This window comes from Periophthalmus magnuspinnatus, chromosome 18 (assembly GCF_009829125.3).
Source record: "Periophthalmus magnuspinnatus isolate fPerMag1 chromosome 18, fPerMag1.2.pri, whole genome shotgun sequence".
Lineage (NCBI taxonomy): Eukaryota > Metazoa > Chordata > Actinopteri > Gobiiformes > Gobiidae > Periophthalmus > Periophthalmus magnuspinnatus.
Window position 1 is genome coordinate 11,745,846 of NC_047143.1, and position 14,977 is coordinate 11,760,822.

The window sequence follows — 14,977 nt, forward strand, 5'->3', positions numbered from 1 at the left end:
AAAATTATATTGTGAAGTTTCACTTTTAATTTTGTGAAAAGAATGGTGCCTGACAACATGAGAGTCTGAGAGAGCTCATTAAACCATTAGGTAAAAAAATAAAAAATCACTCCATAAACCAAATGTATCCAGGGCAGAAAAGTGTTATAATCTGCTCTGAGTTTTTGGGTACTCTGAGCTTTGATGCATTGGAATTCTAAAACATATGTATGTCCTGTCTCTTTTCTCACTGAACAGAATATTTTCCAAGGCAAAGACATCCACGAGCAGCTTCCCTCTGAGAGTAAGAAATTCCAGCATCTGAGTTTGAGCTGGAAGACCATAATGGGCCGTCTGCACGAAAACCGCAACACTCTGCAGGGAACACATCACCCGGGTATGACACATGTGTGCAGTAATAAGAACACAGCACATCCAAGCTATTATTGTATTCTAATAGATTGGAACTGCACAGTCTAGAATTGCAAATAGCAGGAAGGATCTGTCCATCCCCTTCATAGGAATGATTGTTGCAATAGAGATTAAACAATTTGAATAAAGTAGAAGGTAGTCACCCCATGGGAGTGTCTATAAAACAGGAACTTAAAGGTGCAGTGTATTGACCGTATCCCACCTGACCCATTTTTGCCTCTAAATGCTACTAAACCAGACATATGTTGTAGTGGCACTTTCTTTTAAGCAGGAATATTAAGATTTTGCAGCTACAAACTGATATAAAATAGGTTTATTTCTGTAAAGGCGCAATGTTCATGTGCATCAAGAAGTCAACACTACTATAATTCTCTGGGAGGCTTTAAAATGGCTTTGTAGTCCTCATATCACTTATTTACTGTCTAGGTTGGCAGCTTCATCCAAAATAATGCAACTTGATAACTTCTGGAATAAGATGAATAACTTTGTCTCCATGATATACTATTGCTTTGGAATGTTCCACAGTATGGCATTTAACTTCTATCAAGCTGGCATGTACTCATTTGCAGGTTGTACATTGTTATTGCTCCTTTTAAAAAATGCATTCTTATTGTGGGAGTGACCTCTTCACCTCTTGGCCTGAAGGCATCACCTGATTGTCTCCATGGGGATAGATAAGTTTACTGTGGATCATTCATGGTATAAGGAATAATGTGATTGGTTTTAGAGGTATCCACACTTCAAACTCCACCCCTGTAGCCAGGTGTTTGTAATCAGAAACACCTGGCTGTAATCAGGGCAGTCCTATGTGGTGTCATGTAGTACTTGAAATAGAGTTTGTGCAGATGACATCGCAACCTGGTGACAATCGTAAAGGTATCTGAGTCTCAATGGTGAGTAATGACATTATGTGTAAAGGCTCAAAACACATCTGAAATGTGACAGAGCTGTTACAGTATGATAATCAAAAACTTTCTTGTTTTAGATGTCAAGTGCAAACTTATAGTATAGTTTGTACTTGACATCTAAAACAAGAAAAGCAAGTAAACAGTAGTATACACATTTTAACTGAATCTTTCTCTCCTTAAATACCACAAAAATTAGGCAATAAAAAGCAAAGAAACACATTTTGTCTGTTATGCTGCCCATAGTTCTGCCTCAGTGCCACGCAGTCAGAATGTCAGCATTTTTTGAATAAAATGATTGAATGATTGTAGGCACCACTATTAAAACAACATATACAGAGTTTAGTGGCAACAAAAGATGTTTTGATGTCCCGTGAACCCAGCCTATGGTCAGTTCCCAGGTGACCTCAGTGCCTCTGCTTCCAGGTCTGCTGGAGACACTAACAGACATATGCGGGCAGCTGGAAGACATCCAGAAGGCCTTGGACATGTACCTGGAGACCAAGAGGCAGATCTTCCCCAGGTTTTACTTTCTTTCTAATGATGACGTGCTGGAGATCCTGGGACAATCACAGAACCCTGAGGCCATGCAGCCTCACCTCAAGAAGTGCTTTGACAACATCAAGAGTCTGAAGATGGAGAAGGTGACAGGCTTTTCCAAAATTACAAAAAAATGCAAAAGAATACATACGTTATCATGACTTCTATAAACAATGTATGAATGTTGATTTTGGGTATTTGTTAGATATATTTATTTATTAGGCCTAAACCAATTTAAGATATTTCTGACCAATTTCATTTTTTTAATCTTAGTTTTCATTTTTTTTAATTGTTGTTTTTTGTTTCATATCCATTTTAAATACTTATAACAATAACAATACAATTTGTAATTATAGTAAGAATGTATTGGATTTATTCAGCACATTTCAAAACACTCAAAGTGCAGTATCTTATTTATTCAGCCCACACTCGGTAATAGTACCATGACCTGCCATTGTAGCCACAGCTGCCCTGGGGCAGACTGACAGAAGTAAGGCTGCCGATCAGTGCCATTGGTCCTCCCACCACCAAAAATCATACACACCACATTCATACTAGGCAAGGTGGGTGAAGTGTGTTGCCTAAGGACACAATGGCAGTTCTGAAGAAGCAACTTGGATACATGAACACGTTTCTCTGCTCATCTAAGTTGCTTCTTCTGTTCTGAAGAAGCGGCTTGGATGAAAAGCGAAACATATTCATTCCAACACCTTTTTGTCCAATTGACAGATTTTGATCTTTTTTTTTTTTTTTTTTTTTTTTTTTTTTTTTGCTACTTAATAATTTAGAATTTTTTAAATAATTAATTCATTATAATTATAATTGTTTTAACAACACTTTTTTCTTTTGTGCAGACAAATAACAAACTAGAAGCTCTGGGCATGTTCTCTGCTGACGGAGAGTATATCCCCTTCAGCCTGACTCCGTCCCTGGAAAAGCCTGTGGAGGTTATTGTTACCACCTTTACAGTGATGAGAGCTCAGATTGAATTTAACCTATGCTGTTGTAAACTTCTGTGTATGCAGTTGTGGCTCTGTGACATTGAGAGAGTGATGCGTGTCACTCTGAAAGACAGCCTGAACAACTGCCTCCTGGTCCTGAAGAAGATGTTAGCTCAGAGGGATAAATGGGTCAGAGACTGGCCTGGACAGGTAAACTCGAGCTTAAGTCCTGTTATTGTCATAAAATCCACTTAACTTGTAATATTTAATAAGAGGGATGGTGGGGAAGTAAAATGTCTATTACAGATGAAGGTTGATTTTTTTTTTTTTTTTTTTTTTTTTACAGTGCATACATTTGTCCACCCATGCCTCCAAGTAGCTTCTTCAGTTCTAAAGCAGCTCTAATAAGGTGTATCTGTTATTAGTTCAGGACACTGAACAATCCTAAGGTATGACATATTTTGCATAGTTGTTCATGACCCTAATGAGTCACATACTTCTTATTAGCATACGCTGATTAGCCCTATTATCTTCTTTTATACAAGACAAAGCCTATCCTTTACCATAGCTGCACCAGAACTGAAGAAACTACTTGGATGATATTGTTTATTATATTATCTTGTCAATATTACACATTCAATATAAGATTCAACATTTGTGCACAATGTACCAATACTGGCTAACTACTAATGTGTTATAAGAAAAAATAGCAGCCAAATATTACTTAATTTCTTAATAACTTTTTTCCCAGTGCAGTCCTAATTTATTTAGTCCTTCCTACTACTGTAACTTTTTTGTCATGTAAAAACATACTTTTTGTTTGTAATGTCTTAGATACTCATCACATCAAGTCAGATCCAGTGGACTGCTGATGTGACTAAAGCTCTCATCACTGGGGAAGAACAAGGTGACAAGTCTTCTCTCAAGTCAATGAAGAGAAAACAGGTAAAATGATTGATAATTCACTTAGGTTTCCACAGACGTTTGATGCTCACATTTGAGGCTAGAGATACCAGGATTTAATTTGCCAGTAGGCTGTGTTCACATGACATCCCAAAACTTTTCTTAACAGATTTCAAACTTAACAACTTGGTTAATGTTTTTTCACAATTTTTTGTACCTGATGCAATCAACATTCCCTGGGGGTGTGATGCTAACTAGAGGCACTGCTCTGGTAGAGGCTCTGTTAGATTTGAATCTGCTTTATTTTAACACAATCTGACCAGAAAGGTTTGTCATAGCTAAAACTACAACAGGTTGTGCTGTTCAACAAATCTCTCACACATAAAATTACCGTCACAAGCTAGTATTAGCCAAAAATTTTTTAGTTTGTCATTCCCACCTTGTTTTTGAAGATTAAACACCTGATGGAACAGAACATTCATATTTACCACAGGCTCCTGAAAATGTGTTGTTTAAATTATTATTATTATTTTTTTTTTTTTCTTGAATTTTTACACAATCTTCCTAATCTTGTGGGGGTTGCGGGGGCAGCAGTCTAAGCAGGGTCTCCCAGACTTCCCTCACCCCAGACACATCCTCCAGTTCCTCTGGTGGGACCCTAAGACGTTCCCAGGCCAGCCGAGAGACATAGTCCCTCCAGCGTGAACTGGGTCTTCCCCGGGGCCTCCTCCCGGTGGGACATGCCCAGAACACATCCCTAGGGTGACGTCCAGGAGGCATCCTGAGCAGATGCCCGAGTCGACGTGTAGGAGCAGCGGCTCTACTCCAAGCTCCTCTTGTGTGACCGAGCTCCTCACTCTTTCTCTCTCAGAAGGTCAGCAGCTCTCCACCCGCACTGTAAACAGTGTTGGTGAAGCAACATCCATCCAATAGTCCTCCTCCATGGCCTCCCCGAACTCTTCCCAACCTTGAGTTTTTGCCTCCACGACCGCATGAGCTGCGGAAAGCTCGGCCCAGTGGTACTCATCAGCTGCCTCAGGAGTCCCAGGAGCCAACAAGGCTTGATAGGACTCCTTCTTCAGCCTGATGGCATCCCTTAATTCCAGTGTCCCCCACCGGGTTCAGGGGTTGCCTCTGCGACAAGCACCACAGACCTTATGACCACAACTACAAGCAGCTGCATCGACAATAGAGGTGGAGAACATGGCCCACTTGGAGTCCATGTCCCCAGCCTCCCCCAGGATCAAGAAGAAGCTTTCCCGGAGGTGTGAGTTGAAGACCCCCCTGACAGAGAGCTCCATCAGACGTTCCCCGCAGACCCTCACAATACGCTTGGGCCTGCCAGGTCTATTCGGCTTCCTCTTCTGCCAGCGGATCTAAATCATGACCAGGTGGTGATCGGTTGACAGCTCTGCCCCTCTCTTCACCCGAGTGTCCAAGACACGCAGCCGGAGATCAGATGACACAAAAACAAAGTCGATCATCGACCTCCGACCTAGGGTGTCCTGGTGCCACGTGCACCAATGGACACCCTTGTGCTCGAACATGGTGTTTGTTGTGGACAAACGGGCTAGCACGGAAGTCCAATAACAAAACACCGCTCGGCTTCAGATCAGGGAGGCCATTCTTCCCGATCACGCTCCTCCAGGTGTCACTGTCATTACCCAAATGGGCATTGAAGTCCCCCAGAAGAACAATGGAGTCCCCCATCGGTGCACTGTCTAGTACTCCTCCCAGTAACTCCAAGGAGGCCGGGTACTCTGCACTGCTGTTCGGCCCATAGGCTGACACAACAGTGAGAGACCTGTTCCCGACCTGAAGGTGCAGGGACGCGACCCTCTCGTTCACTGGGGTGAACTACAACACGTGGCGGCTGAGCTGTGGGGCAGTGAGCAAGCCCACACCAACGCCAGAGAAATGGAGACTCCAGCCCCTCTCTTGGAGTTGGGTTCCAGAGCCCAAGCTGTGCGTGGAGGTGAGGCCGACTATATCTAGTCGGTAGCGCTCAACCTCCCACACAAGCTCCGGCTCCTTTCCCCATGTCCCCAGAGCTATTCTCCATGTCCGGAGATCCGGTCGTCAAGACCGCACCTTCAACTGCCGCCCAGATCTCTCTTCACCGGCCTCTTACGGATCCTCTCACGGGTGGTGGATCCACATGAGGACGGCCCCACGTTGCCCCCGTGGGGGGCCCGGCCATCTCCACAATCCAGTACAGAAAGAAAGGTTGCTTGAACAATTTCTTTTCTGTAATTCAATGGGATGCACGATTTGTTTCTGTAATAAAATAATAATTTTGATTTTAAACTGTTACATAATTCCAAGATATAGATTTTTATATTTTATTTGCAGTCAATTATAACTTAAGATTGTTGAGGGAATGATAGAATTCATTAAAATCTTGCTGCAGTTTTAAAATTGCCTGATCAGCAAATGTGCACATACTGTACGTACAAATACAAATATGACAAACAAATAATATAAGGTTCAACATTTGTGGATATTTCGCAAAAACAGTAAATCTCCCATATAGGCCCCTGCCCTCCATATCTATTCTAGAACATGAACATAACCTAAAAGGTGTGTTATTTATTCCCCAGATCTCCATGCTTCAAAACTATTCTGAGCTGATCCGGGGGAACCTGTCCAAAGTGCTGCGTCTGAAAGTGGTTGCCCTGGTTACAATAGAAGTCCATGCCCGCGACGTCATTGATAAGCTGGCCAAAGCAGGCTGCAATGATGTCAACGCCTTTGAATGGCTCTGCCAGCTACGACTCTACTGGGAAAAGGTAACACTTTACTCTTGTGTTTACTATTCAAAGCTTGCCACAGTTCTAGTATACAAAGTGTATTCAACTAGTAAATGAACACTGTGCTTACAGTTCTGACATTTCTGACAGAACAGCACATAAATATGGAAAATAACAAACTTCCACTTCCATATTTTATTCCCCCAATAATATTCCAAAGCTGTTTACTGATTCTAAACTTTTTTAACTTTTAAATTGAAACTGATGTGCAAAATGTAAAATTTGAAAGGAAAATCTTTTGTATAATTCTATCTCATTATTTCCACCCTTCTTCTTTCCCCAGGATGTGCATGACTGCATAATTCGACAAACCAACACATACTTCAGATACGGATATGAATATCTGGGGAACTCTGGGCGTCTGGTTATCACCCCACTCACAGACAGGTCAGTCATTATCAACTGTGGAAAATCATTCAAATTTCTGTTGTTATTACTAGAATCTCTTTTTATTACTTTCACTACAAATCATTTACTTTTGATAAGCAATTTAAAGGAACTGTGTTTATGAAACTAAGATTTTAAATGTCATAAACATGGCCAATCTGTGTCCCCAGCTATAAGGTGAACATGTTCAAAACAAATACATGTTTTACTGATAATTGTAATGCTGATTTATTTTTAGTTACAAAAACATTGAATACAATGACCAAGTTGTTAATGTTACAGTTGAGTGTTTTGGCTCTCAAGATAATTATCCAATCAGAAAGCAAAATGAGCCTCACATGAGGCTCTCATTTCGGTAGCCAGTTTCAATGCTGAAATCCAGTTGGTTTAAACCAGGTCTGACCAAAGATTTTTTCCTTGGTGGGCCAAAATGAATGCATATTAGTGGGACGAAGGCCGAATCGAATGACAGTTTGCACATAAAGAAATGACTAAATTGACCAAAAGTATTAGGAAATAGACAGGATTCCCCTCCTTCCCATCCCCTGAGACTTTTTTTAGTGCAAAACCGATTCAAAATAGATCTTTTTTAAAATCTCAGAGCCCCACTTTGGGCACACCTAGTTTAAAACATAAAAGGACTGTCTCTGATCTGAATCGTCCCAATCTAAACCCCAGCACCTGCAGCCAAGCATTAATCAGGGCTAATGCAGCCTTTGTAGCTCAATGAGTGAGGCATGTCCACATACGGAGAATGAGAAAAACTTGGATGTCCCCTCTATCTGCAGGTTAAGACACTGGAAACCCAGTTTCAGGTGTGATTGTGGTTGTAAGAGTGCAGGCTACATACAGTTCCTTTATCACTACTCGCAGCTACTGTTTTTAGCCTTATTTAAACCTGGTGTTTGTTTCATTGTTACTGCTTTAGTGCTCTCTATTATCTTAAAAATGCTAAAAAAAACTGTATAACTTTTTAGTAGTTATTCAGAAACTAAAATGTGTTAATGTGCAAACACAATCAAAGGAATGCTAACTTTTAGTGAAAGTTCAGTTGAATGCATTGTTTTTGCATGGGGGGCTGAACAAAACAATAATCACACTTCAGGTCCCTAAGAGGGCCATCACTTTAGACCCTTTTTGTGAGCACTGGTTAAAGTGGAAATATTGTAATTTCCATTTTGTTTAGCCATTCAAGACCTACACATTGATATATAACTGTTTTCTATCCACTATAATAAGTTTTCCTGATAGGTGTTACATGACTCTGACCACTGCTCTGCACCTTCACCGCGGCGGCTCTCCTAAAGGCCCAGCGGGCACAGGCAAAACTGAAACTACCAAGGACCTGGGCAAATCTCTGGGCCAGTATGTCATAGTGGTCAACTGCTCTGAAGGACTGGACTACAAATCTATGGGACGCATGTACTCTGGCCTGGCACAGGTGAGAGGGGGATGGCCATCACAAGGATTTCACCATAATACTACTGTCATTAAGACTAGTCTTAGTCTAGTTGTCCATGATTATGAACAATAAACAGTTTTGGTCACAATCAAATCTCAATGTTGTAAATGATGTATAAAACCTGCTTTCCCTGTAGTTTAGACCTAGCCTTTTCTGAAATTAATGTGATTTTTCTTATTAGTTTAGCAGTTCATATTTCAGTTTAAAGACACTAGAGCTGATTCATACTGTCTTTAAAACATGAAACACAGATTATTTAAATGATTTGCTGGGGTCCAACGTTATTCCTCCCTTGCTATGTTAGGAAATCATGCATGTATGTGGAAAGTAAATATTCTGTAAAAAAAAAAAAAAAAAAAAAAGTTAAAACTCTTGTATAGGACTTTCTTTAAAAAGGGGGTATTATGCAAAATTGACTTTTTGGAGCTTTCTAACATGTCTGTTTGAGTATTCTAGTGATCTCTACTGGGCCCTATTCAAATCCTCCTTATGGTTAGCAGTACAAGTCCACCTTCTCTAGTACAAGCTTCACACCACAGTCTACGTCACCCATGCTCCCATATGGAAATTTTCCGTAAACATATAAAAGCATAATACAAAATATTACACTAAAATTTCACAAACCTGTTGCAATGTGCAATCGTTTCATTTGCGGGATTATGTTGCGATGTCACTCTAAAGGGAGGGTGACTTAGTATGAGGGGCAAGGGAAGTGGGGACTCAGAGCATCAAAAACTAAACTAAAACTTATTAAACATGTTAATACATGGTTTTCAGCGAATATAGGATTTTCAAAACAATAAAAGGTAACAAGGTGATCTAAATATGTAATGTTTTCCTCGTAGAAGTTTAATACCTTCTCTTTAAACACCACATGTCTATCTCACAGACAGGAGCGTGGGGCTGCTTCGATGAGTTTAACCGTATTAACATTGAGGTGCTGTCCGTGGTGGCTCAGCAGATCCTCTCCATCCTTTCTGCTCTGTCGGCCACACAATCCAACTTCATCTTTGAGGGACAGAACATCAGGCTGGTGCCCACCTGTGGCATCTTTATCACTATGAACCCTGGTACAGATCACTTTTAGACAACCACTTTGTCATTGGTTTCATTTATACATTTTTGAGTGATCCTGCATAATGAGATAAGGCATTGGATAATGATTTAAGGCTTATTAAAGAAGACTTTTTTCAGGGATTTTGTATTGAAATATAACATCATTATTTACATTTTGTTCATTGTAAACCATAATATTGATGTAAAACAGTTGAGAAATGGTTGTTTTTAAGATTCTAGGATGTAATGATGCCATACTACCAGTTGGGGGCCAAGTGTCAGTTTTTCCTATTAATTAAATTGTACTTTCATAAGAAATATGTAAAAGGAATTTACAAATTCTGAACCTGTTGATTTCTTTTTGTGACTCCAGAACTTACTATATTTTAACAAAAATCTGAATTTTTACAATGTTAATTTTAGCTGCCCCCATCTGTATTAAATTGAATACTTGCAAGTAAATACAGGGAAGAGGATATGGGATAGGTGAAATCAGATTTTTCAAGCCTCAAATGCAGGACAATAATAAAATATAATTCTGAGTGCACATAGTTAAGATCTCATAAAAAATAACAGATTTTACATTACATCCAGTTTTATTCATAATTTTACCATGTTTAGTTTATATTCAAATTTGATTTATTTGTAATTTTTAGGATATGCTGGCCGGACTGAACTTCCCGATAACCTCAAGTCCATGTTCAGACCCATCTCCATGGTGGTGCCTGACTCCACCCTCATTGCTGAAATAATACTCTTTGGAGAGGGCTTCAACAACTGCAAGGTAAACTAAATATACATATTTATTACTATAGAAAAAGACAAAGTTTAAATCTGTCAACTGGACAAATCATTGTAAGAGTGAAGACGTTTCGCAACTCATCCAAGCCGTTTCTTCCGTTCTGGTAAGATTGTTGGCGGACATTGCCTTATATCTATCTGAAGGGAGGGGCTAACCACACTGGAACTATAAACATCTGTTGTCTCCAGTTTCAGCCGAAACTACCTTATTCAGCCTTTAACTTCTCTGCTATTGTTCTCTTTGCTTGGGTTCTGACGATGGAGTTATTGATGGGGGAGAGATTGTTTCAGGCCCCATTCCTGTTTAAGGAAGAATTCTCTTTCCTAACAAAAATAGCTTTTGTAACTCCCCTCTCGGTCTGGTCCGAGTGGAATGGCAGACCGGGGTGGTGGTCCCTCTGTATAAGAAGGGGGACCGGAGGGTGTGTTCCAATTACAGGGGAATCACACTCCTCAGCCTTCCCGGTAAGGTCTATTCCAGGGTACTGGAGAGGAGAATCCGACCGATAGTCGAACCTCGGATTCAGGAGGAGCAGTGTGGTTTTCGTCCTGGTCGTGGAACACTGGACCAGCTCTATACTCTCCATCGGATCCTCGAGGGCTCATGGGAGTATGCCCAACCAGTCCACATGTGTTTTGTGGATCTGGAGAAGGCATTCGGGGGGTGCTCTGGGAGTATGGGGTCCGGGGCTCTTTGCTAAGGGCTGTCCGGTCCCTGTATGACCGGAGCAGGAGCTGTGTTCGCATTGCCGGCAGTAAGTCAGACCTGTTCCCGGTGCATGTTGGACTCCGCCAGGGCTGCCCTTTGTCACCGGTTCTGTTCATTATATTTATGGACAGAATTTCTAGGCGCAGCCAGGGGCCGGAGGGGGCCTGGTTTGGGAACCACAGGATTTCATATCTGCTGTTTGCAGATGATGTTGTCCTGATGGCTTCTTCGAGCCGGGACCTGCAGCAGGCACTGGGGCGGTTTGCAGCCGAGTGTGAAGCGGCTGGGATGAGAATCAGCTCCTCCAAATCCGAGGCCATGGTTCTCGACCGGAAAAAGGTGGTTTGCTCTCTGCGGGTGGGTGGTGAGTCTCTGCCCCAAGTGGAGGAGTTCAAGTATCTCGGGGTCTTGTTCACGAGTGAGGGAAGGATGGAGCGGGAGATTGACAGGCGGATCGGTGCAGCGTCTGCAGTGATGCGGTCGCTGTATCGGTCCGTTGTGGTAAAGAAGGAGCTGAGCCGGAAGGCGAAGCTCTCGATTTACCGGTCAATCTACGTTCCTACCCTCACCTATGGTCATGAGCTCTGGGTAATGACCGAAAGGACAAGATCGCGGATACAAGCGGCTGAAATGGGCTTCCTCCGCAGAGTGGCCGGGCACACCCTTAGGGATAGGGTGAGGAGCTCGGTCACACGGGAGGAGCTCGGAGTAGAGCCGCTGCTCCTACACGTTGAGAGGAACCAGCTGAGGTGGCTCGGGCATCTGCTCAGGATGCCTCCTGGACGCCTCCCTAGGGAGGTGTTCTGGGCATGTCCCACCGGGAGGAGGCCCCGGGGAAGACCCAGGACACGCTGGAGGGACTATGTCTCTCGGCTGGCCTGGGAACGCCTTGGGGTCCCACCGGAGGAGCTGGAGGACGTGTCCAGGGTGAGGGAAGTCTGGGAGTCCCTGCTTAGACTGCTGCCCCCGCGACCCGGCCCCGGATAAAGCGGAAGAAGATGGATGGATGGATGGACTCCCCTCTCAAACCATTTCTTATGTATATATATAGTCATTATTCATTCATTTCCACACTTGGTGATGGTAAGCTATTGTAGCCACAGCTGCCCTGGGGCAGACTGATGGAAGCGAGGCTGCCAATCTGCGCCATCGGCCCTTCCTATCATTCGCGCACACTCGATCCTCCGACCTTTGGGTTGGGGGACCAACACTCTAATCATTGAGCCACTGTCGCCCCCTATATTTGACATATAATTTGCTGTCTTTGCTACTTTCATTTCAGAATTTTATTACAATTCATTTTTGGGACAGCTACTGTGCCCAAGTAATTGTGACCTAAGTCTAAGAAATGTAGAAATATATAAATGAAATGACTGATTGATTACCTAACTCAGACATGGACAAACTACAGCCGGGGGCCCACACACGGCCCTTTGGTCTTATTAATCCGGCCCACCAAACATGACCAAATCGTAGGTAAGGGTAAACCTTGTAAGTTTTTCTGCTGTGTTTATTTAACTGAAATATATTTATTTATAAATGTCAAATGCAGAACCCATTGTGTCTTATAAAGTCAAGTCAAAGTGTGTCAAAACGTTTGCCCATCCCTGACCTAACTCTACCTTGCTGTGCCCTCTTCAGCTCCTGGCTAAGAAGGTCTTCACGCTGTACTCACTGGCCATGCAGCAGCTGTCCAAACAGGACCACTATGACTTTGGGCTACGTGCTCTCACCTCTCTACTGCGATATGCTGGGAATAAACGCCGCGTCTGTGCCACTTTGCCCGATAATGAGGTACCTCACTATTCACTTATGCTCATTTTTGGCTATAGAAAAATAACATCTGCTAAATGATTTGCATTGATGAGACTTACTTTGTCAAGAGTAGATTTCATTTCATCAGTAATTTATAATCTAGTCCCAACAACTCAGATCAAGATAAATATTGATTTATGCCACTTCTCTGTTTTAAAGTAAGTACATGATTTTCATCATCAGGTGCTGCTGATGGCTATGAAAGATATGAATATAGCTAAATTGACCTCTGCAGATCTGCCCTTGTTCAGTGGCATTATTCAGGACCTGTTCCCTGCTGTGGAAACACCTGTTCTTGACTATGGAAAGGTATGGGCCTGTGCAGTATTTTTTGACAAAACCTACAGTCCACACGTGGTTATCATAGACAAGACAGAATAAAAAATGCATTAAAGAGTTAGTATTTTACTTTTTTGCCCAGAAATAAAAGCATGTTTTTCATTTCCTTTGTTTTTATTGCACTAAAAAACAATGTGAGAGAGCTTGATGTGCATCTCCACAAACATGACTTACTTGGCCCGAAGGAGGGCCTTCTCCTGCTTCTCTACATGGATTTTAAATTTTTTTTACCTGTGGATATAATATTCCACAGCTTGGTAAAAAACGTATCTATCTCTTTGGAGAATGTTCCAAAGTTTAAAATTCCTGTGGAATCATGAAAATTACATATGCTTTAAATGATTTTGTTCCATAACCTCCTACATAGAGTAAATGTAAATTGCTAAATTAGTGTATTTTCCGGACTATACGTCGCTCTGGAGTACAAGTCAAGAAAAAACATATAAGTCGCACTGGACTATAAGTTGCATTTTTGGGGCAATTTATTTTACAAAATTCGAGCCCAAGAACAGACATTTTATCTTTAAAGGCAAGTTATAATAATAACAATAAAATAGACAACAACAGGCTGAATAGCAGTACAGCATGCTAACCTAGCACATAGACAACGAACTGTCTGGTATGTTTACGTAAGATATTAACAGTTAATCAGATAGGCTACACCAGGAGTGTCCAAACTATAGCCCGGGGGCCAAATGCGGCCCTCTGACCAATTTTTTTTGGCCCTCAAACCTACAGACGAACTGGCCCAATTGATCATAATCAGTACTTTTTACGGCAAATTTGAATAATCCTACCAATATAACCTAAATACTGCATTGTCAGACCAGACCAACAGACCAAATGTTAATATTTCAAGCCTTATTCAAATACACCATCTGAATTATCCACTGTGGCCCTCCGTGTCGAATATTTTTCAAGATATGGCCCTCGGTAAAAGTTTGGACACCCCTGGGCTACACTAACGTAACATATGCCGGCTTGTCCACAAACATGTGTTTAATGTTTACTAGGTCTTACTTCTTCATCACAGTTGACACCGTAGAACTAGTAAACACATAAAATATAACATAAGCTCTGGCTCATATTGTACAGTGGTCCCTTGCTATATTGCAGTTCACCTTTTGCTTTTGCGGCCTCGCTCTTTCGTGGATTTTTTTTGTGCAAGTTTGCATGCTTTTTTTTTACAGCATATGAACACGCATTGTGTTCTGCATCCTGTTTGACTAAGGGACTGTAGACCATTGTCAATCAGTCTCCTCCATGCCATCTCTCCTGTACAGTACAGAATGCGTTCAGCCAAATTTACATAAATGTTCGATCGCTAGCGGTGTGACTCAAGTGCTGTATGTTTGCAAGATTTCTCCCCAACAAAACCCACAATGTCGATGAAATGTTCTGCACCAACAGATTTCAGAAACTCTGTTGACTTAAGTGTTTCTCTGCATGGAGAGGCACCTCTGCAGATACCGCTGGAACAAGGGCATATGTAGACAACAAATTTAAAGTGATCATCAAGGAAGGGAGATATAATATACGAAGGTTTGAACTTTGAGTGAGAGAAATGTCACAAAATGTTAATGCCTGTCTGAGACAAGTGCATAAAGTGTGTGGTGAGGCATTTTACAGCCTTAACATATGTAATGTAAAAAATAAAGCTGACTACTTCGCGGATTTTGCCTATTGTGGGCTATTTTTAGAACGTAACCCCCGCGAAAAACGAGGGGCCACTGTACACAAAAAATTGCATATGAACGCAAGGAAAATTTACAAACCTTTTGGCCTGCTAGTAAACAAATTAGTTAAACTTTATATTTTACTTTTCAGTTGTTTCTTAAATAATACTCTGTCGGGTAAGACTTCACATTAGCTTAAAAGGCTGAACCAGAAAACAGGCA

At 41.7% G+C, this 14,977-nt stretch overlaps 1 protein-coding gene across 1 annotated transcript in view; it reads left to right on the forward strand.

Annotated features, from left to right (window-relative positions):
* dnah2 (dynein, axonemal, heavy chain 2) overlaps nucleotides 1-14,977 on the forward strand; it is a 130,282-nt gene that overhangs the window by 48,582 nt on the left and 66,723 nt on the right. Inside the window, exons 26-37 of the mRNA XM_055228976.1 lie at nucleotides 238-376; nucleotides 1,743-1,978; nucleotides 2,720-2,803; nucleotides 2,882-3,007; nucleotides 3,632-3,742; nucleotides 6,301-6,489; nucleotides 6,794-6,897; nucleotides 8,149-8,338; nucleotides 9,249-9,429; nucleotides 10,072-10,199; nucleotides 12,567-12,719; nucleotides 12,924-13,049. Coding sequence (XP_055084951.1) covers nucleotides 238-376; nucleotides 1,743-1,978; nucleotides 2,720-2,803; nucleotides 2,882-3,007; nucleotides 3,632-3,742; nucleotides 6,301-6,489; nucleotides 6,794-6,897; nucleotides 8,149-8,338; nucleotides 9,249-9,429; nucleotides 10,072-10,199; nucleotides 12,567-12,719; nucleotides 12,924-13,049 — 1,767 coding nt within the window. The remainder of the gene's footprint in view (nucleotides 1-237; nucleotides 377-1,742; nucleotides 1,979-2,719; nucleotides 2,804-2,881; nucleotides 3,008-3,631; nucleotides 3,743-6,300; nucleotides 6,490-6,793; nucleotides 6,898-8,148; nucleotides 8,339-9,248; nucleotides 9,430-10,071; nucleotides 10,200-12,566; nucleotides 12,720-12,923; nucleotides 13,050-14,977) is intronic.